This window comes from Aethalodelphis obliquidens, unplaced genomic scaffold, assembly GCF_003676395.1.
Source record: "Aethalodelphis obliquidens isolate GAN/ISIS:26980383/991018 unplaced genomic scaffold, ASM367639v1 scaffold17, whole genome shotgun sequence".
Lineage (NCBI taxonomy): Eukaryota > Metazoa > Chordata > Mammalia > Artiodactyla > Delphinidae > Aethalodelphis > Aethalodelphis obliquidens.
Window position 1 is genome coordinate 31,614,258 of NW_020837961.1, and position 12,524 is coordinate 31,626,781.

The 12,524-nt window shown below is 35.2% G+C and overlaps 1 protein-coding gene across 1 annotated transcript in view; it reads left to right on the top strand.

Moving 5' to 3' along the window:
- The window catches only part of MND1 (meiotic nuclear divisions 1), an 83,169-nt gene that overhangs the window by 43,797 nt on the left and 26,848 nt on the right, over positions 1–12,524 (top strand). Inside the window, exons 5-6 of the mRNA XM_027117224.1 lie at positions 8,044–8,118; positions 11,266–11,380. Of these exons, the coding sequence (XP_026973025.1) occupies positions 8,044–8,118; positions 11,266–11,380 (190 nt within the window). The remainder of the gene's footprint in view (positions 1–8,043; positions 8,119–11,265; positions 11,381–12,524) is intronic.

Genomic DNA, 12,524 nt, shown 5'->3' on the forward strand with positions numbered 1-12,524 from the left:
GGTAAGATATTTCAGGTCCCCTTTACTTGTTCTGTTCTCTCTCCCCTTCTCCAGGCTTGGTAGAGGTGGGGAACAGGCGGCAGAAACTTCAGTCAGCGGACTAAAGGGAGGACAGAAACTCTAGGCCAGGAAAGAGAAAAGGACAATGCACCCTTTCCAGCAAAACCCACTGGCAGCCAGCAGTTGCTGAAAAGGAGAGAAGTCTTACCTTTAAATCGAGATTTGAAGTGTTGATTATTATGTTAGACATTCTAATTTCTGAATTAAGGCTTTGTTTGGCAACTTAAAATAATTGTAGATCTTGATTTAGAGTGATGAAAAACGTCCTGGGACTCCCAACTCTTCGTTTAGTGGCAGAGGAAGTACTTCCCTCACTGAGCTGTTTCTAAAATGGCAGATGTGGGGGAGGAATTAAGTTGCTTCTATGGTTTTACCCTATGAGTACAATGCAAAATATGTATAGGTTATTCCTTAACACAAAGATATTAATAATACAGATCTGCTCATCTTTATAATTAATTTTAAATCTCCCCTTGATTTAAAAAGTTTACTTGTTAAACAATTCTGTCATTCCAAATAATTTCAGCGTTGCCCTTCCACCAAGTGGATTTTGGGTTTTCTTGTCAGATGGATTTCTTAACAGACTCCCTATCTAGGATATATTCTTGCCCACAGCACTGAAAGATAATAATTCCTATTTATTTTCACTATTGTTTGAAGTCCTATTACTAAGAAAAAATGGAAGTTGGCAGACAATTCGTAGCCCCTACTACTTAGCCCTCATTTCTGAGTTTGTCATATTAGAACCCAGTTCTCATGTCTGACGAGTTTATGTTCCTCCATAATTTTGTATCTAACTTCCCTCCCAGTATCATTTGGATTTTGCATGGCTTTGGCTTTCAAAATACCTGAATGACTTCTAACTGGATTCTGCATAAGGCTTTGACTATAGTCACAACTTCTAACTTCATTCTCACGATACCAGAAGGCTTCTGTTGGAGCTTCTTTTTATATCTTCTGTATCTCTTAACTACTTCTTAATATTTTTTTTTACTTAATTTTTTTTACTGCTTCCTAGAAATTAAAAATAGTTCATCTACAATAGTTCATTTTCAGATAGTTGATTTTCAAATCTTGCTTTTTTCTTCTTGTAATTTCTTTAGCTTTCTGTTTCTCCTTTTATCACTTTAACCTTATTGAACATATTCCTGATACTTCTAGTTGAAGGAATGCTAATCTCGTTTGTTGTGCACTGCTCTAACAGTTTGTTTCTTTACACTGTAATGTACCATGATCTCATCTTCAGCAGTTATTATGTGTGGGTGTTTGAATTCTCCTCAAGTGTGCACTTACTGAGTGGCTTCACTTTCCCTTTATGTTGCTTTCCTGATGGGATTCCCATGTTTTTCCTGTGTCCATTATTTAGGATTCCTGGTATACTTTTCTCAGGTTCTTTAGTGTGTTCCACAGGGCTGGATTGCTGGAAATTGGATCTCCTGGTTAAATGGAATATTAATATGCTGTATTTTTACTAGCTTCATGGAGTGTTATCTTTTAATGAGCATTGTCTTGCAGCATAAGGAAAATATTTCAAAAATACTCAACAGACATTCAGTGCTCATACATGCCTTGAGTTATTTGTTACTATATTTAGTGAAAAGGTCTGAGCCAATAGTATTGTAACTGTGTGTATAGTGAGCACTTCATAAATGTTTATTGAATGAAGAGCCTTCCTGGTATATATTACTTTACTCATTCCTATTCTTGAAGACTTAGTTCTATAACCCAATATAGAGGAATAAGAATCTTTTAAATTTGATGTCTTCCAAAATATTTCACAGCTTTCATAGCTGGCCAGCACTGTATGAAATAGACTATTGTTAAAGCTTTATCCATTGTAACAGTTACAGTGTTTACTGTGGTAAAGGTAGAAAAACCGAGTTTACTTGGTATGAGTGATAAAGGTGAGATTGATTTAGTGGCTCATTTAAATTAAAATATTTCAAAAGTAGAGCATGCTTCAGGCATAATTTAATCAAGATTCTGACTCTGTTTCTCTTGGTTTTGCCTTTTGTGTAATGCCTTTGTCCTCAAGTTGGCTTTCTTCATGGTTCTAAGATGGCTGCCAGCAGTAAGTTGGTTTGTTTGCTTCCCTGTAGCTATACAGTTTACAATCCAGAGGGCAGGAGAGAGTTGTTTCCCACAACCATTGAACAAAAGACTTTGATCTTATCCTGATTCAACACTTGAAATCAACCACTGTGAAGAAGAGCATTCATACAGTGACAGGCTTAGGCCTGGGGTCGTTGCCTATCCCTCAGCACCAAAACCAGTATTGGGCTTCCCTGGTGGCGTAGTGGTTGAGAGTCCGCCTGCCGATGCAGGGGACGCGGGTTCGTGCCCCGGTCTGGGAAGATCCCACATGCCGCGGAGTGGCTGGGCCCGTGAGCCATGGCCTCTGAGCCTGCACATCCGGAGCCTGTGGTCCGCAACAGGAGAGGCCACAACAGTAAGAGGCCCGCGTACCGCAAAAAAACAAACAAAAAAACCGGATTAAACCCTGACAAGAAATGGGCAAGGCAAACATGAAGAAAATTGCAAAACTCTACTGAAGGACATGAAAGAACTCTTAAGTAAATGGAGCAAAATATTCATGAATAAGTAAACTCAACTATAAAAACATCAATTTATGTCATTTATATGTTATGGTAACCAAAATCCCACTAGATTTTTATGGATAATTCTCAAGTTCATGTAGTAGAGAAACTACAAGAAAGACCAAGGAAGTATTTAAAAGGGAAGAACAATGAGGTAGGATTTTCCCTATCAGATATCAAAATGTAATGCTACAGTAATTAAAACTTGCTAGTTGTGTAAGAATAGACAGATAAGTGTAGCAGTACAGAGAAGCCAATTGCATTCCTCGAGATTTACTCAGATGGGTGGAAAACATGTGCATACGAATGTTTATAACAGTTTTATTCATGATTGCCAAAACTTGGAAGCAACCAAGATGTCCTTCAATAGGTAAATGCATAAAAAAACTGTGGTACATTCAGACAATGGAATATCATTCAATGATTAAAAGAAATAAGCTATCAAGCCATGAAAAGACATGGAAGAACCTTAAATGCATATTACTAAATGAAAGACGCCAATCTGAAAAGGTTACATAATGTATGATTCCAACTACATGACATTCTAGAAAGGCAAAACTATATAGATAGTGGTTGCCAGAGGTTGGGGGGAGACAGGCGTGAATAGGCAGAGCACAGAAGATGTTTAGGGCAGTGAAAATATTCTATGATACCATAATGATGAATACATGTCATTATACGTTTGTTACAACCCATTGAATGTACACGGGGGTGAACCCTAATGAGAACTATGGACTTTGGGTGATAGCGATGTGTCAGTATAGGTTCATCAGTTGTAACAAATGTACCACTCTGGGGAATTATGATTGGGGGAGCCTGTGTGTATGTGGAGGCAAGGGTTATATGGGAGCTCTCTCTAACTTCCACTCAATTTTGTTGTGAACCTAAAACTGCTCTAAAAAATAAAATCTATTTTTTAGAGAATGAAGAGACCTTAGAAAATATATTGACATGAAACATAAAGGATAATTCCATGTGTGTTTTGACAGTTCTCCACATTGATCATATCAGTATATGAAGCAAAAGAATTGGGACAAGAAGGATGCCCCCTAGACTTTATAGGGGTCCCTCCTTAGGAGGAGGGTAGTGGTGATGTTGCAGAGGTGGAGAGCAAAGGGGAATTTGTTTAAATACTTCTGTATTGTTTGAGTCTTTTAAAAAAAAATGTACTCATTTTAATCTCTTGAAAATATATTCATATATTGCTTATAATGGGAAAATAATTTTTTCTTCAAGTTTTATTGAGATATAATTGACATACAGCACTGTATAAATTTAAGGTGTACAGCATAATGATTTGATTTACATACGTCATGCTGTGATTACCACAGTAAGTTTAGGGAACATCCATCATCTCATATAGATAAAAAATTAAAGAAATAGAAAAAAATTTTTCTTTCTTGTCATAACTAGGATTTACTGTCTTAACTTTCATATATAACATATAGCAGTGTTAATTATATTTATCATGTAGTACATTACATCCCTAGTACTTATTTATCTTATATCTGGAAGTTTGTACCTTGTTACTGCCCTCATCCAATCCCCCCAACCCGTCTCTGGTAACCACAAATTTGATCTCTTTTTCCGTAAGTTACTATACTTTGTTAGTTCCCATTACACAACATAGTGATTCTGTTTTTCTGTACATTTCAAACTGATCACCATGATAACTCTAGTTATGATACATCACCGTACAAAGATATTACATAATTATTGACTATATTCCCCATGCTGTACATTTCATACCCATGACTCATTTATTCTGCAGTTGGAAATTTTTAGCTCTTAATCTCCCTCACCTATTCCTTTCCTCCCCCTACCCCCTTTCCCAGGAAAAGGATTTTTTAAGTAGTAGTTATATGTGCTCATAATATAGAAAATTTATAAGTATGTTCCACAATACAGAGGTAACCATTTGTTAAGTTTTGTGCACTTTCTTTTAGTTTTGGGGGGGTTTTGAGTTTTTTTGGTGATAGATAGGCTCTCAAATGTATTGACACTTTTGTTTCCAGTTTTTTTAAAACTCTGTTCTGTATCTGTCATTAAAAGTTCTTTTTAAATGTTTCCTTTGGCTACATAATTGTGACACATCCATACTGTGAAATAATGATTTAACATTTCTCTATTGTTAAGACAATTATATAGCTCCCATCTTTATATAGAAATACATCTTTATAGTGTTCATTGTTTCCTTATGATTGATTCCTAAATGGAATATTGCCTTAAAAAATAAATTTTAAAATTGTAGAGACACTAATAAGAGTTTTTAAACATATGAAATCTTAAATTATACTGCCTTGCTTTTTTTTTTTTTTAAGGAAAAACAAGACATAGAACCTTTTTTTTCCATAACATACCGTACATGAGTTTTGATAAAGCAGTAGACTGTTCTGGTTTCTCTTGCTATTACCTCTTTTCCCCATCCTCTGTTCCTTGACATTCTTTCCCACCTATGAAAACTCTATATTTTTTTCATAATGCTTTGAATTTTTTTTTATTTCTGAAAAGGAGCAAATCAGAATTCCAGTGCAGCCAGCTTGAATCAATCTTCCTGTTCCTCTTCTGAATAGGCAGTTCCTCCAGGCAGTGAATTAGCTCTTTAGAAAACATTGGCATTATGTTTCTGAATCCTGAGTATCTGTATAGGTGGTCTGGAATGCATTAAAGAGAAGCATTGTGTCAGATCCTTCCTCAAGTCTAAAGATGAAATCCTGTTCTTATTAATTACAAGACATTTTTGTTGTTGTTGCTGCTGCTGTTTTTTCTGAGTTACTTGGCTTTAAAAATTATTATTTGCTTTAGTGAAAGTTGGAAATGGATTTGTTACAGTGTTAATATATATAGTTGGTTCTTGTTTTATGTTATAGAAATGTGTCAAGAGTTTGCCCTTTAAAGGAATCCTGTGGTGAATACTTTTCTTAACTATAGAGTATCACTTCTTTTTCTATTTCTGTAAATGTGGACTTTTGTATTTCTTTCAGTGACAGAAATATTGAGATATTTTGTTTCTAGTTCAGACTACAGTATTTAGCAATAATTCATTTTTTGCTGATGAGCTAGGTAATATTCTCCCATATATTAATATCTTGTGTGTTTTAGTTGGGTTTGTTACTGCAAGAAAACAGGTTTATGTGTAATCCAGTAGTTCTCAAAAGTGTGGTGCCCCTAACCAGAAGCATGTTAGAAATGCAAATTATTAGGCTCTATCCCAGACCTCTACTGTTCAAAACCTGGGAGGTGGAGCCCAGCAACCTGTGTTTTAACAAGCCGTTCAGGTGATTCTGATGTGTGCTAAAGTTTAGAACTTGTGGTTTAGATAATACCTATAGAGTGGCTGAAAATCTCAGCTCTTAATCACTTGAGGCCTGGATTTGGTTTAATTCCAAGGTATGTGTTAGGAACTATAGCAGTATTCCTTCTAAGCGATATGTAGATGAAAAACTGGTAGCACGGGCTGCCTCACAAGAGTTGCTTTCATTGTTTCCAGTAGTTGAGATTTCAAGAACTAAACAGAGCCAAGAAGCCTTCCCTATTGAGTTGGCCAAATTGTTTCAGTACTTAGGATAATTAGCAGAAGCTTCTCATTTGATAACATCATTTAGATTGTGCCTCCCTCCATTACCAAGATACTTAAAATGACGAGTCATGAAATCACATTTAAAATACATAAGGTTATCTTCAGAGTTAAGGAATTCCTGAATTAGTTCTCTTCCAAATGTTTTTAAGTTGTAAATAATTACAAGCAGACATACAATACCGGGGAGACACTTCATTAATGGAGTTAAGATATATGTCCATTAATTATTGGCTAATTTTTACATAGTTCTTCATTTTTTGGGTAACATCTGCCTACTTGGTTATTTTTAAAACATTTGTAATGGAAAAGTGTTATGCTAATGTATGTGTGTATTTTTTCATTGGAAAATTCTCTACTCCTGAATTCAGGTGTTACATGCATTTATTAATTATTTCAGGTGGGTCCTTCAGGGTAGAATATTAACCTTTTAAACAGAGTGTTATAAGTGAGAACCCTTGTTTTAAAGAACAAGGTCTCTTTGCTAAATTTAGGGCTTTAAAGCTTATTTTGGCTCTTAACTCTACAGCAGATTTTTGTTTCTTTAACTTAGGAAGATAATTACTCTCCAGAAGAGGTACAACTGGTTTGGTCGTGGTGTCTTCTTGGCATCACAGATGGATCTTGTTCATGCTATGGATGAGAATCAGGGACTAGAGAGCCATTAAAGGAAAACTGACAATATTCCCTTTGTGCATATTGAGAAGTGGAACATTTCCCAACGTCAGGGTAAAGCAACAAACTTTTTGAAGATACTGTTTGTGATTTTTAAGAAAAAAAGGGTATCTAAATATAATTCACCCTCTACATATAACAAGGTCATATGGTGAAAGGTCAGTTTCTTAGAATCAGCCAAAAGAAATTACTCATCCATTCGTTAATTATTTCCCAAATGTTCATAACTCAAGAGTTAGTGAGGAGTGGAATATATTTTTAAAAAGCCCTTACCCAATCAAATGAGTCTAAAATTTCTAACCAGTTTATGTAGCAAAAAATGTGATGGAGAATTTAGTACTGAGAATTTCCTGTGATTATTTATTTAATCTTGGGCCCAGGTGAGATTAATCAAATTGAGATGGGGAGGCGATGTTCTGAAGTTAACCAGTCATTTTTGGTGTGGGCCCAGCCACATGCTAATGAATATTCTGTATCTAAGGTCTCTTTAGGCTGGTATTATTTAATCCTTTTACAATATAACTTACTACTTTCTAAGCTTCATAAAATGCTTAAACTGCTCACTTTTAACGTATGTAAAGCATGCCTAAATTTGGCAACAATCTAATAGATTTTTTCTTCTCTAAGAACTTAGTATACAGTGATGTGTTCAATTTTGACTCTACGTTAGTGAAGCAGGTCACAGTACTACCAGCCTATAAGAAACAGTATAGAGTGTTTCAAACAAGACTTTCATCAGAAGTGAAATGAAATGTGAAGAGAGAATTTATATAAAACAGATTTTTTTTAACTTTCAAGTTAAATTTTTAACTAAATAATATACCTCAAGTTATTTGTGATGGGGGCGGGGAACCTAATAAATCAAGACTGTAGAAAAGATTGAAAGCATATTGTATACTTTTTTGCATAGTATAAAAAGAAATATTTTAAACTTTTTTTTTTTTCAGCCTGCCCTAATGATTCATGGTACTTGGCTTTCTTCAAGTTAGAGAAATTAGTTCCCAACGTAGTCTTTGACATTTTTGTTATACTGACTTGGGCAGAAGACAAATCTCATTTTGTCTTCTTGATTCATAAACTTTATGTTAAGCAAGTTTATCTTAGCAAACCATTTTATTTGTTTCAATTCTCTAGTTATCTGAGGTAAACCAAAAGCATGCAAACCTGCAGAAAAGCATCGAGAAAGCTAGAATTGGCCGACATGAAACGGTAAGTTTGTATCTGTAGATTCTTTAATAATGTCAATTCTAAATAGAAGAATAAAAGCATCGAGCTTCCTGTGAGGAGGATGCTGTTCCCACTAGAAAAGAAGTGAGTTACAGCAAAGGCTGTGAACATTTGACCTGGTAGGATTCCCTAATTGTGAATCTAGATTTATTATTATTGTATTATATTGTGTATAGCAGTGTAGCATAGAAGCATAAACCCTGGAGCCGGACTGCCTGGGTTTGAAAGTCTCCTAAACTCTTTCTTCTCGATTTTCTCAGTTGTAAAATGGGGAATAATAAAATCTATGTCACTGAGTTATTGTGTGATTAAACTAGCTAATATTTGCAAAGCACTTAGAAGAGAACCTGGCACAAAGTAAGCCTTATATAAATGTTTATGTAAATTTTTAAGAGTCAGCTTTGTAAGAGTCTTGGCACTGAATAAATTGAAAACTATCGGACTTCCCTGGTGGTGCAGTGGTTAAGAATCCGCCTGCCAATGCAGGGGACATGGATTCAATCCTTGGCCCGGGAAGAGCCCCCATGCCACGGAGCAGCTAAGTCCATGCGCCGCAACTACTGAGCCTGAGTTCTAGAGCCCCAGAGCCACAACTACTGAGCCTGCGCTCCACGACTACTGAAACCCACATGTCTAGAGCCCATGCTCTGCAACAAGAGAAGCCACTGCAATGAGTGCACCACAATGAAGGGCAGCCCCCGCTCGCGGCAACTAGAGGAAGCCCAGGCACAGCAACAAAGACCCAGTGCAGCCATAGATAGATAGATAGATAGATAGATAGATAGATAGATAGATAAATTTAAAAAAAGAAAGAAAACTATCAATACAGTGTTTTCATGGCCTTGTAATATTTCTAAATTATTTACATGAATTTTGACCTATTTTATTTTTAAAAGTGTTAGGGGTTTTTAAAAATTCACTTTACTTTTTAGTTTTATCATTATCTCAGGTATGGACTTATGACTTGAAAAAATGTTGAAGATCAACATGAACCTCTAAGCATTTCATCTCAACCTCTATTTGTACGACTTGTGAAAGAGACTCAAAAACTTGTCACATTGTATTGGGTTGGCCAAAAAGTTCGTTTGGGTTTTTCTGTAACATCTTACAGAAAAACCCAAACGAACTTTTTGGCCAACCCAATAGAAAAGAATACATCACAGGTTTACATGGCTTTATGCTTTTCAGAGTTATTTTACATACATTCTTTCATGTGAATAGTCAGGACAGTGACGGATAGGAATTGGAGAATGGTAATTGCTGAAGAATATTTAAGGGAAGGTAAGTTCTGGACATAACCTGAAACTGTTTTATTTCTTCTTCAGTTGACAGCAATTACCACTTCTTTATTTGATCCTGTTTTTTTCCTTTGATTTGGCAATAACTTGTAGAAGCACCTTCAACTAATGGTGACATGTTCATGCCACAAAGTAGTCAGCCAGTCTGCTGAAGGTTACCCAGTCCACTGTAACCACTGAAACTAGGAAAAAAACCTACTAGCAAACCCAGTTGGTACCTACAGCTATCAGAAGATTATAGGAGTTCAGAAAGACTCCTGAGAAAGATGAACTCTCGTGTTCATCCTGTGTTCACTAGTCATGAGTTTTCAGAAATATCTGAAAGCTTTTTCTATCTACTAGATATTATTCATGGTGATGATGATACTGCTGATGATGGTAATGAAGAAAAAGAAATAGCTAACATATATATTCTGCTTACTATGAGCCAGGCAGGTACTGTTCCAAACGCATTTTCTATATTGAATCCTGCCAACAGTCTAAGGAGGTAGCTACTATTACTATATTCATTTTTACATTTGAGGAACTGAAAGCACAAAAAGGTTAAGCAATTTGGCAAAGGTCTTGGTGCTAATAACCAGGCTCCCAACTCAGGGTATCTGGAGAGCTGTCATTGCATCCACACAGATAGTCACCACCCTGCTTCTCCTGTCTTCATTAGCTTTTTCTCCTCTTGCTTTTCATTGTGGAGTATGTATAATTTGGGTGTTAATAGCAAATAATGATCATCTTATATTGCAGTTAATTTTCAATCTCTCCTACGCTATGCTAATGTGGTATACACTAATCATATGTAACAATTTACATTTGAATTAAAATTAAATACGATTAAATTCAGTTTCTCAGTAACAGTCACATTTCACGTACTCAGTATCCCTATGTAGTATCCCTATGTAGTTTCCTGCATTGGAGAAGACTAATCTAGAACATTTCTGTCATTGCACAGTTCTGTTGGACTCTGCTACTTCAGAGGTCTGTACATGCATTCTGTTATATAACTTCTAGCAAAAGTAGCTTTCTTCACTTGGAACCAAGAAGAATAGCTTAAGGCAAAAGTAGAAAAATACAAGTACAAAAATAAAAGCTAGCAACCTTAAACAAGTCCCATCAGGCAGTTTGAACTCTTATTTGGTTTTGCCTCAGACTTTTCCTATAATTCTGTACCGTAACCTTTTCCAGTATTTGGTTTTTATTTGGACTTATTTTTCACACATATGAACTGAATACCGATAGCACTATTACTTCTACCTGTTAGTGAAAACTATGGCTAGAAATTTCAAATGGTGTTTATTGGATCATTTTGTGTAAAAGCTTTATTCTGGTTTACCTTTAAAGGAAAGTGATAGGAGGTCACAAGCTACAGTTCTGTTATTTCTGATATTTTTAAAGGTTAATCATCCTTGAAGTCTGGAAAATTATCTAGAACACTTTCAAGGAAAATTTTATAATGATTGATGTTGCCATAAAATATTACTTACATATATATAGATACAATCTTGTGAAACTACCCAAGAAGTGGTATAATTTTTTTCCTAATGTGATAACAGTCCTCTTTTGAGTTCAGACATAGTTGGTAACCTCTCATCTGTTTATGAGCATTCCATTCTACATATTAATTTCCATTCAGTTAACATTTATATAAGATAATTGAGATTGCAGAGAAAAATGAGAATTGAGTTCGTTCTTATACTGTGAATATATATGTATATGTATATATAATATCGTCAAAACCTAATGCGTATCAGTTATGAGAAAATAAAATGTTTATAAAATGTATAAACTTATGGCATTTTGTTTGTCTTAATTGTACATAATGTTATTTTGAATACAGGAAGAGCGAACCTTGCTAGCAAAAGAGCTTTCTTCACTTCGAGACCAAAGGGAACAGCTAAAGGCTGAAGTAGAAAAATACAAAGAATGTGACCCGCAAGTTGTGGAAGAAATACGTAAGTTTGTATTACACCTTGAGGGTTTTTATCTTTGCTAACAAAGATACTTTATACTTCTGGTTGCCTGATAACCATTCTCCACGTATATGAGAAAATAAAGCCCTTAATAATATTAATATTGCATTAATATTTGCATTAAGGAGCCTTAATGTTAAAGCACTGAACAGTGACAACTTTGAAATTATGAGCATTTCAAGAATAAGGACGGTCGGTGGGGTAGAAGGATAAAGACATAAAATATAGGCTTAGGAAACTGAGAAGTCAGAGAAGGAGTTAAGTTGGCCTCAAGTACCTTGACTCCAGAAAGAAATCCACCATTATCTTCTAGGAAAAGTAATACCAAAAAATACGAGTTTACAAGTTGCAGAAAAGTAGTCTGTGTATTGACTTGCCTTTTAAATATTCCAATGATGTTTTTCCTTACTTTTAAAACAGAGTCCCCAAAGCTTCATTTTCAGTATATTTTTTATATTTATGTAAAGATAGAATTTTGAATATTTGAGGAAATGAAAGATACTGCATTTAATTGCTTAGAAAAGTATGCATAACTTTCCTCATTTTTCTGTTTTAGCCTGTCTTTTCATTTAGGAAACTTTATCAAGTGAAATATCTAGAAAAACTGATATTATAGTATGTGATTGAAGACTTTGAGAGAAATTGAAAATATTTGGTATTTTTAAATTAACCTGAGAATAGTTTGGTTACAATTAAGTTTGATGGTATTCTTTACAATTAAAAAAAAATTTAAGCAGTTCAATTAGTATAATCTAAAGTTAAACTTAATTTTAGAGACAGGTTCTGCTTTGCACAACTCCAGGAGATGCCATGCAAGTACATGTAGTCCATGCATGGCCTAGAAAATATGTAGTAGCCCTGGTTCAACTGATTACCCAGGGTGATTTTCAAAGCAGAGTGGAGGCAGAAGAACCCTCTGAGCCAGTCATTTTCTGTGAATTAAGTACTTGGGGAGCTCTTTCGTGCTGCCCATGGATTCATTTCATTTATCATCTTCCTGCAGAAGAAAGTACTAACCGAATGTGCTACAAAATTAAGCACTTTAATCTGTTTTAAAGTTTTAACTAATATCAAGTGACCCTCAGTGAACACAAGCACATCAAAGCAGCAGGAGACAAGTTAGGAG